Raw genomic sequence first — 17,144 nt, 5'->3', positions numbered from 1 at the left:
AAACCGTTCCAGACCCTTTGCTTCGCGCCGGAATCGGAATCGAACCAAGGATACTTCGGCTCGCGAAACTTCGCCCAAGGAAATTAATGTAGTTCATTCCACTCCGCGCAGTGCCACTCTCTCTAACAGTGACTGTGGTCGTCCCAAAAACAGTGTGCGTCGACATCGCCGGAACTCCCGTCAAGTCGCAAGTGATTATGTACCGGTGTCAGTTCACGTTGCAAGACAGTCGCTCTTGTCAGCAGGACAATAAACTTTTTGTGGATTTGGACATTAACGGCAAAATGATACCATTCCAGCTCGATACCGGAGCTGCAGTTTCACTGTTCAATCAAGACACTTACTAACTGCTGGGCACACCTCCGTTGCGTGCCGCAAATGTTAAGTGAACTAGTTATTCAGGTCAACAGATCCCTGTGTTAGGAGAGTGCAGCCTTCTTGCAACATACAAAGGACAAACAAAACTTGTGTCATTTTACGTCCTTCGTTCTTCTTCTGCAGTGAACTTGTTTGGTTTCGATCTATTTCAGTTGTTTAACTTGTCTATAGTAAATCAGGTCCTATCAGTGAACCAGACGGTGCCTTCGGACAGTGTTTCTCGTCTATGTGAAGAATTTGCAGACATTTTTGCACCTGGCCTCGGTTGCGCTACGAACTATAAAGCACATTTGGAACTGAAAGTAAACGCGCAATCGAAATTTTTCAGAGCGCGCAATGTTCCCCACGCATTGCATGATGAGGTCGCAAAAACATTACACGATTTGGAATCACAAGGTGTAATTGAACGTGTGGAGGCTTCTCTCTGGGCATCACCAATAGCAATTTTGCCAAAACCTCCGGAAAGTTGAGATTTTGTGTGGACTTTAAGGCAACAGTAAATCCACAACTAGTGATTGCAACTTTTTCTCTACCCCGCCCGGAAGATCTTTTTGACAAACTGTGCCCGGGTAAATATTTTTCGAAGTTGGACCTCGCAGATGCGTACTTGCAAATACCGGTGGACGAAGAATCCCAGCGCGTTTTGGTGGTTAACACGCATCTTGGGTTGTATCAATTGAAACGACTGCCATTCGGGTGTGCATCCGCCCCTGCATTGTTTCAGCAATATCTACAAACTGTTTGTGCGTCGGTCCCTACTGCAGCAAATTATCTGGACGATATTGTGATCTCTAGAAAGACGGAAGAACATTTGGCCAATCTCAGAACATTATTTCAGGTCTTACGACAAAATGGTCTTCGCTTGCGGAAGGACAAATGTGTGTGTTTTGCTCGTGACTTGACATACTTGGGACATGTCCTCAATGCTCAAGTCATACATCCCAGTCCAACGCACCTCCGTGCCATACAAGACTTGCCTTCGCTGCAGAATTTGAAGCAGCTACAGAGTGTGCTGGGAAACATAAATTACTACCACCGCTATGTGCCGCATGGCTCTTCCATTTCAGCTCCGCTTCATCGCTTTCGCCGTAAGGGTGTTCCGTTCGTCTAGACGACGGAATGCGAACGCTCCTTTCGCCGGTTGAAATCGGAGTAGCTTTCCAATACTTGCCTTACGCAATTCGATCCCCAGAAGCCCGTCTTGTTGATGGTGGATGCATCGGATTTCGGGATCGGTGTTGTGCTTGCCCACAAATATGAATCGCACGATCGCCCTATTGCCTTTGCGCCCAAATTGCTCTCGTCTGCTCAAAGAAATTATTCACCGATCGAGAAAGAAGCATTGGATCTCGTATTTGATGTTACAAAGTTTCATTTCTTGTATGGTCGTCACATTACCGTCATCACAGACCACAAACCTTTGAAATTGCTTTTTCATCCGACCAAGCCTGTACCTCCAAGTACAGCGCAGAAATTCATTCGCTGGTCTATTTTCCTCTTGCAGTACCGCTACGATATCTTGTATCGGTCCACTGCTAAGCAGGGAAACGCCGATGCCTTGTCCCACTTGCCTGTTGCTGAGGATAGGGCATTCGATTCCTCCGAACTTGCTTGCATGTTCATTGATGCGGAAACCGATGACGTGGTCGAATCGTTTCCGATTGATTTTCGTCGTGTAGCTACAGCCACAGCTGCAGACCCTGTCCTTGCTCCCTTTCTGTGTTTTGTTGCTACGCAATGGCCCTTTCAAAGTCACGGATCGGGGACCCGTTGGTTCGCCGATTTTTTGCTCACAAGAGGAGTCTTTTTGTACGACGTGGTGTTTTTCTGTTGCGTTCTGATAATGATCAGTCCAGGGTCGTGGTACCACGTTCGTTACAGTCCTCTGCCTTACAGCTTCCCCACCAAGGACATTTGGGTATATTGAGAACGAAACAACTTGCTCGTCACACTGTACTTGGTTCGGAATCGATGTCGCGATTACGAATATGTGCTCTTCTTGCATGGTGTGTGCCGAACAACAATCAGCACCACCGCGGAAATTCTTTGCATGGCCAAAAGCCACTTCCCCTTGGCAACGCTTACACATCGATTTTGCTGGTCCATTCTGGAATGCACGATGGTTGGTTGTGGTAGATTCATTCAGTAATTTTCCTTTTGTTGGACAACAAAAGGAAAATTACTGAATGAATCTACCACAACCAACCATCGAGCATTCCAGAATGGACCAGCAAAATCGATGTGTAAGCGTTGCCAAGGGGAAGTGGCTTTTGGCCATGCAAAGAATGGCTTCCACGACGTCATCTGCCACCATCCAAGCGTTATCCGCTATCTTTTGCATTGAAGGTCTTCCACAGACTATTGTTTCCGACAATGGCCCACGATTCATATTCGCAGAATTTCAGTCATTCTGCATGGCAAATGGCATTCAACATTTGACGTCCGCACCGTTTTCGCCACAGTCAAACGGTGCCGCTGAACGATTGGTCAGGACTTTCAAGTCACAGATGTTGAAGTTGAAAGAGTCGCATTCTCGGGAGGACGCGTTATTGCTCTTTTTGTCCTCGTATCGCTCTCAGCCCCGAGATGGTCGCTCGCCGGCTGAGTTTCTCCACGGTCGTCATCATCGAACCTTTATGTCTTTGCTACATCCGCCGAATCAGGTTCCGGTGCAGGGGCAGTCACATGCTTTTGCTCCAGGCGACGTTGTCTACTATCGCCACTATCGAGGTTCTCGCCGTAGGCTCGAAGGGCGTTATGTATCTGGTTTTGGGGGCCTCTGGTGAGGTGCGTCGGCATCTCAATCAACTGCGCCTCTGTCGCCGCACGGGATATGCCGCTTGCTATCTGCTTTCAGCGACGGTGCCGTCCGGTCAGCGCCCCGGGGACCCATCTACGGGCTCGCCTCAGCCCCAGGTGTTACCGACGCTGCCTTCCATTTTGCCCCATGGCGACGCGCCGCCGCCACCGCCGCCTGTTCTCCCGTCGGCGACGCCCGCAGTGGGCGCGTCGCTGCAAACGCCGGGCGCCTCCCTGGGTCACGTGCCGCCGATCGCTTCCCGTGACAAGTTGTCCTCTGACATGGAACTCTTGCCCGCTCCGGACCATATGTCGTCTTCGCCCGTCGGGTGCCTCGGCCCGATGGAGGTCGACCCTTCGGCCCCTCCTATCTCTCTACGGGCACATACACCGCATGTTGGCGTGCACCCTGGAGCAGGTTTTCAGGCGTTTCCCAGTTCCCCGCGGTCCGAATGGCAAGGTGCGGGTGGCACAGCTTCGCCTGTTGTTAGGCTCCCCACCTCGTCGCATACGTCAACATCAGGTCCTCCCCATGGCGGGCGGAAGCCTTATGCCACAACCGTACGTGATTTGCGGGGGAGGAATGTGGTGTCACCGCCAGACACCACACTTGCTAGGTGGTAGCCTTTAAATCGGCCGCGGTCCGGTAGTATACGTCGGACCCGCGTGTCGCCACTATCAGTGATTGCAGACCGAGCGCCGCCACACGGCAGGTCTAGAGAGACTTCCTAGCACTCGCCCCAGTTGTACAGCCGACTTTGCTAGCGATGGTTCACTGACTTCTACGCTCTCATTTGCCGAGACGATAGTTAGCATAGCCTTCAGCTACGTTATTTGCTACGACCTAGCAAGGCGCCATTATCCGTTACTATTGATATTGTAAAATATGTACCGTCCAGACCGACGTTCATCATTAATGGATTAAAGTTAAGTATTCCACCAGCTACGTCCGTTTTTCTCAATTCTAATTGCCTTGTCCTGTTACAGACCTCACGCCAGCCTGCGTGAGCTAAAACGCGTGCCTTTCGGCCTCCTCTAGTAACACGGAGTTGGCTCTCCTGCCAACCACAACATCAAGTATGAAAGGGAGGTCGCAATCTCATGCTCACGGGCAACTGTGCGTGGTTTGATGGCTGACGGCCGAGTCATTTCGTTGGGGCTGCCTGAGTGCTACACTGGACAAGGGGTGACGAAGGTTGCTTGCGCGCGTTGATTGAAGTATTTTGCGAGCAGGTCTCTAGGCTGTGCTATGCGTTATTTGGGCAGTTTATGAATACTGAGCACGTCTACACATCTGTGTACTGCATTATTTAGGAGCAGTTTTCAGGTCTATACTGAAATTATTTCGGTAAATTAGGAGTTGTTTGCGTGTCTGCTGACTGTGTATTGTGGTCAGGATAAGTGTTTTGTGTCAGTGTGATAAATATACTCCATCCCTAAATAAAATGTTCTAAAATAAAGAGAGTACACTCCTTCCTTGCTATCCCCAGTAGCCCCACGCAGTCTGAGTGAGTTTCGCGTCATTTTCCCCTCCAGACCACCATCTTGGATCACGTCACATGAGGGATGACAGCACCCTCTGGTGGCAGTATTGCGCACTAGGTCAGTTGGACTCGAAATTTCATGGTGGGGAGACTGTCTGTAAAATAAAGATTTGTGTCCAGAGTGGCTTTCCCGCCATTTACCCCCAGGATCTTGGGTTACATCACGAAACGAACGACAGCGTCCTCTGCTGGTGGTACTGAGTACTAGACCTCGTGGTGAACACACTGTTTGCCGTCATCATGGATTACTGTACTTGTCATCACATGAGGTCACGGTAGCGCCCTCTGGCAGCTACGAAATGAACTAAGTCAGTTGGGCTCTGAGCCTTGTGGTGAACACACTTGCGCCATCACCTGACGACGTAAGAGTCCTCTCTGCTGGTGGCGATCTGAACTAAGCCAGTTGGAGTCTAGACCCAGTGGCGAACGGATCTGTTTGAAATTGGTTAAATAATAAAGACAAGTCCTTTTTTCATATGAATGTCTAGGATGAGGTCGGGTTAGTACAAGTGTCCTTTCTTTTGCGTCAGCAGCGAAACCCCAAGTGACCTATCTTCCCACAAAAATTAAAACTTGGCGCCAGTTCGTAGGATGAAGTGGTGGTCGGATGACTTAGGTTAATGGAGGTAGGCCAAGTGAGGTACCTTCCCGCCATTTTCTTTTCTTAGTAGGGATAACTGAGGTGTGGTGCATTATCGGATTGGAATTTGAACTTCACGCCATTTTTCTGGGGGAGAAGTGCGTGGCACTTTCCTGCCAAAATCCGCCATCTTAAATGACGTCATCGCCGCTATCTTGGATAACGGTACTTTAGAATGATATATATCTTGTCCCAATACTTATGTTGATCTCCATTCCACTTTTCTGTACATGTTACGGAACTCTCGGAACCGAGGTGATGCAAAACTTTCTTTGATGTGTGTATTTGAATCCCAGTTGTAGACCCTTTGTTCATTTCCTGCATAGCTTTTTCGATATGTAGGTGGAACAGTGGATGAGAAAAAGTGCATCCCTGCCATGGACAGTTTTTTTTTTCATCTCAGCACTTCCATTCCTATTGTTCCCTCTTGGTTTTTGTTCACACTGTATATTACCCATCTTTCCTTCTAATGTATACCTGGTATACACTTGTGTTTTAAACGTGTTGTTCTACTTTACTGCATCTAATATTTTTTTTAGGTAGCCAATTCCAATAAATGAGTGACTGATTAAAATTCTGATTAGCCCACTATGTTAAGGGTACGTCCTGTATCATATTTCAGTACAAAATCAGTACAAAAAGCTGTCACCCAAGGGGAGTTATACACAATGGCGTCTCGAATGTATACCAGGTAAATGTGAGAATGCGAAATTAACAGCATATGCTCATAATGAGCGTAAATTGTTGTGTGGGTGCAACGTAAGAATGCCTGATTTTCAGTGCAGAAGACAATTCGTTAACTAATACATGAATTACGGTTCTTGTAGACTTTTCCTAAAAAATAAAAAGCCCGAAAACTCACATTTACACAAAAATGCGAAACGGAGAGTATCGAAAGCTTAAACAGAAGAAACAGAGGAACCAGTTAGATGGGTTTTCACGAATGTTCAGACATATGTGCAATGTGGGCCTACAGTACGGACAAACCTAACCCACCATAAGATCAACAGATGTCAGAAGGAAGAATAAATGCTATAGTCTCACTATCGACGATGTTGTGCTTTATGGTTCTCAATGCCTCAAATGGATTACTGTATGACAAGGTCCAAAACTTAACGTACTATATCTCATTCAGAGTCTTACAATATAGGTTTTTCTATCGGTATAACATATATTGGTGCCGCAACTAATCTCAGTATATAGCAAGTGAATTGGCATGTCTGTGAAGTCTGCTACTGCCTAGTGGGATTTATGTCAAGCGAATATGGATAAAAGTTTGCTGCAGTGTGCTACCACCTGGTAAGGGCTAACAGTGCACACCGTGAATCGTGCCCATTGTTTATCAAATGCGAGTGTATTTGGCACGTAAGGCAGTTACGTCAAGCGAGTTGCGCATGGGCATAAGCTACTTAAAACGTGGACAAGTGAAGATGTGCTCGCGACCGCGATGCCAAGTTTCACAGAATTTAGAGAGCATGTAGCACAGTGCGTTAGATTTAGTGCCACGTATTTCAGATTACCGCATCTATTACGTTTAACAGCATTCAAGGAAATATAACCAAGAAATCCGCAAGGTGTCGAAATTTCAGGTGCTCACGTGCTCTCATACTCTTAGGCAACAGGCGCTACTGGTTACGCACCTGGAGATGGAAGAGCGCGTGCGGCTGGAAGTGTCCTGCGCGCGGCGGCACCAGGGCGGGATGTCCTCGGGGCAGACGTTGCGGTGGCCCTTGAACTCGTGGCGCTCGTCCTCTTCCACGGAGAGCACCTCTCCCAGGCGGTACCAGCGCCGGCGGCCGTCCTTCACGCCGTCCCCACCAGCGCCGCTACCCTCTGCCTCCTCAAACGTCTCCTCCACAGGAATATAGCTACCCTCTGCCTCTCCACTCTTCTCTTCAGACAGCTGTTCCTCTGCGTCACAAATCTTGTCCTCCCCGTATGTCTGGCATTCTTCTCTCTCTTCTGTGTGCTCCTGCTTGAACATCAACAGCTACTTAAAAAAAAGGTGGTTGTTGTGCCTATGTTTAATGGCTGATGAAGGTAACTACTGTGGTAGGAATTGCAACAAACAGTCTCTACTGTATTATCAAATTTATTTCATTGTCCTTTACCAGTTTCATATGTTTCCTCACCCATCTTTAAAAGTTTACACTTAGGTTATTACGATCTGTAATACAGGGCGTACATGAAGTCCGGGAGCACTTTCAATTATTTATTGCACAAGAATCAAACATTGTACAAATATCATACATGTGTCATTTTGAAGAGAAACGCTCAAACTTTTTTTTTTTCCATGTTTACGCCACGGCGTAGTTGTTTGATAATTTGTCGATAGTCAGCGCCAGTCGCAAAAATTGCGAGTTCAGGTGCAGAGCGAGCTTTCTGCGTTGGAGTTCACTGTTTCATGAAATGGCCTCCCCGATCACCAGATCTCACTCCGTGTGACTTTTTCTGTGGGGACACATTAAAGACCTGGTGTATGTACCGCCTCTACCACGTGATGTAGCAGAGCTCCGGGAGAGAATACGGGAAGCGACTGCCACAGTCGACGACGCCATGCTGGGACGAGTATGGCAAGAATTCGATTACCATACTGACATATGCCGGGTCACTCATGGTTAGCATATCCAATGTTTGTAAAAAAAAAAAAAAAAAAAAAAAAAAAAACTTTCAGAGTTGCTCTTCAAAATGCAACATGTATGACATCCGTAGAATGTTTAGTTCTTGTGCAATAAATAATTCAAAGTGTTCCCAGACTTTATCTACACCCTGTATTTGTCCTTAACACTCCCAAACTCGTTCTTCCTTTTTCCACCTGTGGCTACCAATGTATGAACACAATGCATCATAAAAACAGTTTCATATTGCTTACGTTGTTTTTTTACATTAGCTGCTGCAATCTCTTCCATCGTAAAATGCAAGCAACTAAAATGTGGCATGCTGACACTAAAAAGTCACAAAAACCTGCTCACGCTGGAGAAGAATACACACCTCACACTGGAGAAGAACACAAACGTAGGGAGGTTCAAATGGCTCTGAACACTATGGGACTTAACATCTGTGGTCATCAGTCTCCTAGAACTTAGAACTACTTAAACCTATCTAACCTCAAGACAGCACACACATCCATGCCCGAGGCAGGATTCGAACCTGCGACCGTAGCGGGTCGCGCGGTTCCGGACTGAGCGCCTAGAACCGCTAGACCACCGCGGCCGGCCGTAGGGAGATGGGTGTGCAATACGAAGATGTGAAACTTCCTGGCAGATTAAAACTGTGTGCCCGACCGATACTCGAACTCGGGACCTTTGCCTTTCGCGGGCAAGTGCTCTACCATCTGAGCTACCGAAGCACGACTCACGCCCGGTACTCACAGCTTTACTTCTGCCAGTATCCGTCTCCTACCTTCCAAACTTTACAGAAGCTCTCCTGCGAACCTTGCAGAACTAGCACTCCTGAAAGAAAGGATATTGCGGAGACATGGCTTAGCCACAGCCTGGGGGATGTTTCCAGAATGAGATTTTCACTCTGCAGCGGAGTGTGCGCTGATATGAAACTTCCTGGCAGCAGGTCCCGAGTTCGAGTCTCGGTCGGGCACACAGTTTTAATCTGCCAGGAAGTTTCATATCAGCGCACACTCCGCTGCTGAGTGAAAATCTCATTCTGTAATACTAAGATGTGTTAATAGTACTAATGGAACGTTAAGTGTATCACTAGTTAGTATACTGAGTAGTATTGAAGACTAGTAAGTTTATTCTTATTAAATCTAAGCTTTGTGTTGTTTAGTAAGCTGTATACGGCCGGTAAGCAGCCATTCTCACAAACAAATCGTCTACGCGAAGCCTGTAAACTTACTAGGTCTACATTATTACGATAAAAACGGTCCTAGTCATCCATATAACACGAAAGTAATAAGCAACTGCTAAGCAAAAATACGAGTGTTGCCCAGAAAGTAAGTTCCGATCGGTAGCGTAATGGAAACCACAGTGAAAACCAGAAACGTTTTATTTGCAACAGTTAGGTACGCCTTCCACCTACTTCTCTGCATAGTCGCCGCTCCAACTTCGAGTTCTGTCGCAGTGCTATTATCAACTTTCCAATATCCTCGTCATAGAAAGCAGCCGCCTGTGCTTTGGGCAAGTTATCTGCACTGGTCTGCAGCTCGCTGTCTGTGGAAAAATTTTGTCCATTGCCAGCGGTTCTTGTGAGCAGAGATGAGACTCAGGGAGAGCCAGTTACGGACAGTATTGTGGGTGATCAAACACTTCTCATCGGAAACGCTGCAGGAGCGCCTTCATTGCCACTGCAGTGTGCGGCCGAGAACTGGCATGAAGAAGAAATGCTCGACAGTTGTTATGTAGGCTGCATGACACAGCCGAAATCTATAATCAGGCGCTCATACTTGGCGGGAGACGCCATTCCCTAAGCATCTTCACCTGCTCACTGTTCACTCAAAGCTGAAAAGAGCAAAGTGACACATACTAGAGACAGTGCCCAACACATCTGTGCAAAGCTTTACCGGATTTTTCCAGTGGTTTCCATTTCGAACCGATCAGAACTTACTTTCTGGACAACCCTCGTATCATTCTGTCTTTGATATTTTTCGTTCAGCAATGATCAGCGACGGCTCAGTGGCCTCGTGGTCATTGATCTGGGTCTCTAGGTTACCTGAACGAAAAATTACAATTTTTCACGGAGAAACCAAAATGAGATGAATTAAAATGAGCGGGCTCACCGTGTCGTAGCCGTCTGGTTCCTCCAGTTGCTCACTCCAGGGTGTGCTCATCCCTGCCACACCAACTGCCACACGTGTGTGGCTTTCTAGGAAGATATCTCCCGCAGTAATACTTCACACGGCACGTTTGCTGTAACCAAATACAGTAATTTCTTATTGCTGCCACGGACAAGAAAAAAATATGAACCAAGATAGCAAACTGAATCCCTGGATACTAATACTTTATGGAGCCTGGAGGAAATCCTTGGAAGACCGAATGGTAATCAGTGTAACTCGCACTTCTGAGAGTGCTGCCTTTAACTACCCCCCATGAACCGTGGACCTTGCCGTTGGTGGGGAGGCTTGCGTGCCGGAGCGATACAGATAGCCGTACCGTAGGTGCAACCACAACGGAGAGGTACCTGTTGACAGGCCAGGCAAACGTGGGATTCCTCAAGAGGGGCAGCAGCCTTTCAGTAGTTGTAGGGGCAACAGTCTGGATGATTGACTGATATCACTCAGGAGAACGTAGTTAGCATGAGAAAGAATCTACGAATAGGTGCTTGGAATGTCAGATCCCTTAATCGGGCAGGTAGGCTAGAAAATTTAAAAAGGGAAATGGATAGGTTAAAGTTAGATATAGTGGGAATTAGTGAAGTTCGGTGACAGGAGGAACATGACTTCTGGTCAGGTGAATACAGGATTATAAATACAAAATCAAATAGGGGTAATGCAGGAGAAGGTTTAATAATGAATAAAAAATAGAAATGCGGGTAAGCTACTATAAACAGCATAGTGAACGCATTATTGTAGCCAAGATAGACACGAAGCCTGCGCCTACTACAGTAGTACAAGTTTATATGCCAGCTAGGTCCACAGATGACGAAGAGATTGAAGAAATGTATGAAGAGATAAAAGAAACCATTCAGATAGTGAGGGGAGACGAAAATTAAATAGTCATGGGAGACTGGAATTCGATAGGAGGAAACGGAAGAGAAGGAAAAGTAGTAGGTGTATATGGAATGGGGGTTAAGAATGAAAGAGGAAGCCGCTTGGTAGAATTTTGCACAGAGCATAACTTAATCATAGCTAAAACTTGGTTTAAGAATCATGAAAGAAGGTTGTATACGTGGAAGAGGGTGGAGACACCTGAAGGATTCAGATAGCTTTATTTATTTAATTGTATGGCTAGGGCAGGGCAGGCTGTTCGCCGGGTGCCGGTCTTTCAATTTGCAGCCACTTCGGCGACCTGCAGTCGGTGAGTGTGATAGGAAGAAGATGAGGAAAGCACGACACCCAGACTCTGGGCGGAGAAAATTCCCCGACCCAGCCGGGAATCAAACACTGGGAGCAGAGGATTGACAATTCGTCACGGTGACCATTCAGCTACGGGGGGGCGGACATTCGCATAGATTATATAATGGTAAGACAGAGATTTAGAAAGCAGGTTTTAAACTGTAAGACATTTCCAGGGGTAGATGAGGATTCTGACCACAATTTACAGGTTATAAACTGTAGACTAAAACTGAATGAACTGCAAAAAAGGTAGGAATTTAAGGAGATGGGGCCGCCCGAGGTGGCCAAGCGGTTAAAGGCGCTACAGTCTGGAACCGCGTGACCGCTACTGTCGAAGGTTCGAATCTTGTCTCGGGCATGGATGTGTGTGATGTCCTTAGTTTAGCTAGGTTTAAGTAGTTCTGGGACTGATGACCTTATAAGTTAAGTCCCATAGAGCTCAGAGCCATTTGAGCCATTTTAAGGAGATGGGAACTGGATAACCTGAAAGAATCAGAGATTGTAGAGAGTTTCAGAGAGACCATTAAGGAACGACTGACAAATTCAGGGGAAAGAAATACATTAGAAGAAGAATGGGCAGCTTTGAGAGATGAAACAGTGAAGGCAGCAGAGGATCAAGTACGTAAATACACGAGGGCTAGTAGAAAGCCTTGGGTAACAGAAGAAATACTGAATTTAATTGAAGAAGGAGAAAACATAAAAAATTCACTAAATGAAGCACGCAAAAAGGAATACAAACGTCTCAAAAATGAGATCGACAGGAAGTGCAAAATGGCTAACCAGGGATGGCTAGAGGACAAATGTAAGGATGTAGAGGCATATATCACTAGGGGTAAGATAGCTTACTACCTACAGGAAAATTAAAGAGACCTTTGGAGAAAAGAGAACCACTTTTACGAATATCAAGAGCTCAGATGGAAAACCAGTTCTAAGCAAAGAAGGGAAAGCAGAAAGGTGGAAGAAGTACACAGAGGGTCTATACAAGGGCGATGTACTTGAGGACAATATTATGGAAATGGAAGAGGATGTAGATGAAGATGAAATGGGAGATACAATACCGCGTGAAGAGTTTGACAGAGCACTGAAAGACCTGAGTCGAAACAAGGCACCGGGAGAAGACAACATTCCATTAGAGCTACTGATAACATTGGGAAAGCCAACCCCGACAAAAGTCTACCATCTGGTGAGAAAGATGTATAAGATAGTCGAAATACCCTCAGACTTCAAGAAGAATATAATAATTCCAATCCCAAAGAAAGGAGATGTTGACAGGTGTGAAAATTACCGAACTATAAGTTTAATAATTTGCCTCTGCAAAATACTAACATAAATTATTTAAAGACGAATGGGAAAACTGGTAGATGCCGACCTTGGGGAAGATCAGTTTGGATTCTGTAGAAATATTGAAACACGTGAGACAATACTGACCCTACAACTTATCTTGGAAGATACATTGAGGAAAGGCAAACCTACGTTTCTAACATTTGGAGACTTAGAGAAAGCTTTTGACAATGTTGACTGTAGTACTCTCACTCAAATTCTGAAGGTGGCAGGGGTCAAATACAGGGATTGGAAGGCTATCTACAATTTGTACAGAAACCAGATGGCAGTTATAAGAGTTGAAGTGCATGAAATGGAAGCAGCGATTGGAAAGGGAGTGAGACAGGATTGTAGCCTAATCCCAATGTTACCCAATTTGTATACTGAGCAACCAGTGCAGGAAAAAAAAATTATAGTAGGAACTAAAATCCATGGAGAAGAAATCAAAAAATTTGAGGTTCGCCGATGACATTGTAATTCTGTCAGAGATAGCAAAGGACCTGTAAGAGCAATTGAACGGAATGGACAGTGTCTTGAAAGGAGGATATAAGATGAACATCAACAGAAGCAAAAAGAGGATAATGGAATGTAGCCGAATTAAGTCAGTTGATGCTGAGGGAATTAGATTAGGAAATGAGACACTTAAAGTATTACATGAGATTTGCTATTTGGGGAGCAAAATAACTGATGATGGTCGAAGTAGAGAAGATATAAAATATAGACTGGCAATGGGAAGGGCAGCCTTTCTGAAGAAAAGAAATTTGTTAACATCGAGAATAGATTTAAGTGTCAGGAAGTCGTTTCTGAAAGTATTTGTATGGGGCGTAGCCATGTATGGAAGTGAAACATGGACGATAAATAGTTTAGACAAGAAGAGAATAGAGGCTTTCGAAATGTGGTGCTACAGAAGAATGCTGAAGATTAGATGGGTAGATCACACAACTAATGAGGAAGTACTGAAGAGAATTGGGAAGAAAAGGAATTTGAGGCACAACTTGACTAGAAGAAGGGATCGGTTGGTAGGACACGTTCTGAGGCATCAAGGTATCACCAATTTAGTACTGGAGGGCAGCGTGGAGGGTAAAAATCGCTGTGGGAGACCAAGAGATGAATACACTAAACAGATTCAGAAGGATGTAGGTTGCAGTAGGTACACAGATATGAAGAAGCTTGCACAGAATAGGATAGCATTGAGGACTGCATCAAACCAGCCTGTGGACTGAAGACTACAGTAACAATAACAAATGTAGCTAATGAGACGTTACATGATTATCGCTTTAAAAAGGATATTTTTATTGATAGAACAAAACCAATTCTGAGACTGGTCGGGTAGATGCCTTTGGGAAACTAAAAATAAAAAAAAGAGATGTGAGAAAAGGAAATGTCATGTTAAGATTTCCGCTGGAGCATTTATCTTCAGGAAAGTAAACTGTTAGTGCAACAGGACCGGCAGGTAACGTACGGTTAGATACAAGCGTCCTTAAGCATATCATAGACTCGAGTACATTTGCATGAAAACTTAACCTTAAAATATATGCATCTCATATAGCAAAAGGTTCATGACAAGTGGCATTATCAAATGCTCAAACAGTTCGACCGAAGAAATACAAAATCCGTATAAAACTAGGGTCGGTTTACGCCCAAGGAACTCAAGAAACCACTTGGAGTGCCAAGCTGAGAGGGCCACCAGAGGCTACCAAATGAAAACTTTGTATGCAGGGTGTATCATAATAAGTAGCGACAACTGATATGGTGAAAGTATAGAATAATAGTGTAAAGGCTCCATATGAGGCGCTACATGGTTCTATGAATGTTACGAGCAGTGTAACCAACCACTGTGTAGTTCAGAATATGGCTACGTTGGGTCAGAGAGGCATTAGTGGCTACTGATCAGCAACCATTGTGAGGTTGGTACAGGCAGAAACCGCTTACGCTCTCTAAGCCCTTCCGGTCCTGTGTAACCCCGGACGGGAGAGACGATTAGGGTACTCTTCCCTCGGACGCCGGTGATTACGGACGCTCCGAGTACCATGAGTTGAAATGTGTGAGAGCTTTAAGTTTCCGGTAGTCCCTCTGGTAGTTGGCAGTGATAATAATGCCGCACCAACTAATTCAATCACGGAACGGTATTAATTTCAGTAGTATTCAGTTTATTCGATGGGATCTTTTGTGCAACTGTAACTTGGCGTGGACGAGCGGTGCCACCACATGATGTACAGCTTTAGTTAGTTTAGCGTATTAGGTATGAATGTGTTGTGTGCTATGTGGAATACTAGTGCTAAATTTTATTTAATTTACTGCTCAATTTGTGTTCCATTCACACAAACTTTGCAGCCCGTACTCCGGTGCACCGCGTGTGTTTCTTAGTACACCATGAGGCTCCAGTTCGATATAAACTCATCTCGTGTTCGAATTGAGCCCCCAGTTTTATGACGGAGTAGAGTTGTTCTTATTTGGTAAACTTACTTACAAAGTGGCTGAGGTGTACGGAATTTTAGAAGTGGACTTTGTTCTCTGAAATTGACCGTTAAAGACAGTCGCGCTATAACCCGGTGAGCTTACATGTGGAATAGGGAAGCTTTTTTCTAAATTCCAACTTTCGTTGTGCGAGTGATCAATGTGAACGTGGTGTGTGTGTGTGTGTGTGTGTGTGTGTGTGTGTGTGTGTGTGTGTGTGTGTGTGTGTGTGTGTATAATCTTGATGAATCGTATAACGTAATTTAGCTGTCTTGGCGCACATGTGTCGGTCCAGATGCTGCGCTGTATATAATGTCCCATGTGTCGATGCACGCGCTAGCATACCAAGTAACTATATTTTAACTTCTGTGGGTGTGTTACTGTTAATGAGAAAATAAATGTGAATTATTGCTGAATTCTTTGTTATTGAATTTCACAGCGCCATTCCGTTTCCTAGTCAGGATCCATAAAATCAGTCAGTTTGCACCTCTTAGCTTTGTTTCAATGAAATTTATCCTGATTATTGTATATCCAACATATGGATTGGTGTTATATTAAATCATCGAATGATCTGTGAGGTGGCACCTTTTTATCAGTTTAATTAATTGCCATTTAAATAAATTTGGCCCACTAAGCAGAAATGTTGTGTTTGGTACTTGATGCACGCAAATGTAGCCTCTGCTTGCAGAGCCATACCTGGGAGTTAGGGAACCAGTATAGAGAGATTTTGTGCAGCTGATCTTACCAGTACCTTGCAGAAGTAAAAAACGACAGGTATCATTCAATAGAAGGAAAACATTCCAAAACTGAGGTCCTCCAAAAGAGCCGTTTGCGAGGTAACTCCAACATGTGGTTACGTGCCGCCAGTGACTTTAGTACCAAATACCGCTCCCGTTAGCATCAATGTCGATTAAGACGCCATCCAATTTCGCCTAGATTTCACTAAAAGATATGGATTACGGACAGTCAAATAAAAGCTTCGCTTTTCTACACGATAATTACGATCTGCATATGTGGGTCGATGGAAAACTAAAAACCGCATGCATGGATCTTGAGAATGTCTTAAGTGGTGGTGATGACTGTAAACATCAATGGAAGGGGGAACTAAACGATGAAGTTTTGATCTTAGTGCCATTCTTCCTGCTGGAAGATCACGGTTAAGTACATTAACCTATAGTACAAAATTCAATTTCATTGACATTTGACCCCTACCTTTGTTAGGTTTCCTCCTGACATTATTTGAGTTACGTAATCTGTAGGTAGTTCCAAAATCAGTTTTTCAAAACTTGAATTGAGAAAGACACGCCATACGCCAACAGTTTAATAAGCATGATTGTGCGTACTGTCAACAAGACATACCTTAAAGTCAATAGATTCGGATTCTATTTTCAAATTTTCTGCTATGGTAAAATTTAGAAAAATTTGAATATAATATTTTTAAGAGAAAATGAGTCAGCACATTATACTAAATAACTGTAGAAATTATATGTGACTTTATTAATAGAATATTTCTCTTTCGTATCACTCACAAATTTGCGTTTTCCTTTTCAATTAGCCACACACAACTTTTAAATAGGTTCATCAGTTTTCCACTATGTACTTGCATGCCAAGTTTTCTAAAATTTAGCCGCTCCGTGATGAGTTGAGCCCAGATTTTAATGATCTAAAGCCAGCGAGATATGCAACCATTTATGACCTAAAGATTACATAAATATGACCTTAAAAATATGGCTTCATATAAGCTTATTTAAAAACTTTTTTGTTTATTTTTTATAGACCTTGTAATGCAAAATTCACTCCTAAACAAAATTTGAGTATAGTACTTATTTTTTGAAGTGTTTGAAACTAACAAAACTTATTTTTGAAACGTTTATATGTGCCAGAAAAAAAACACGAAGTACTGTGAAACCAATAACACCGATTCAAACAATAAAACCATGATTTCACTACTCCACACCACTTGTTTAAGCTATTCCAAATTAGTTAATCCATCCTCTCA

The 17,144-nt window shown here is 44.5% G+C and overlaps 1 protein-coding gene across 1 annotated transcript in view; it reads right to left on the bottom strand.

The window, feature by feature from the left end:
• LOC126274441 (uncharacterized) overlaps nt 1–10,144 on the bottom strand; it is a 163,052-nt gene extending 152,908 nt beyond the window's left edge. The window contains exons 1-2 of the mRNA XM_049977156.1: nt 10,094–10,144; nt 7,002–7,333 (exon numbers count right to left, since the gene is read on the bottom strand). Of these exons, the coding sequence (XP_049833113.1) occupies nt 7,002–7,333; nt 10,094–10,144 (383 nt within the window). The remainder of the gene's footprint in view (nt 1–7,001; nt 7,334–10,093) is intronic.
• Between the last annotated feature and the right edge of the window lie 7,000 nt (nt 10,145–17,144).

This window comes from Schistocerca gregaria, chromosome 1, assembly GCF_023897955.1.
Source record: "Schistocerca gregaria isolate iqSchGreg1 chromosome 1, iqSchGreg1.2, whole genome shotgun sequence".
Lineage (NCBI taxonomy): Eukaryota > Metazoa > Arthropoda > Insecta > Orthoptera > Acrididae > Schistocerca > Schistocerca gregaria.
This window is presented reverse-complemented; position numbering and strand designations above follow the sequence as displayed.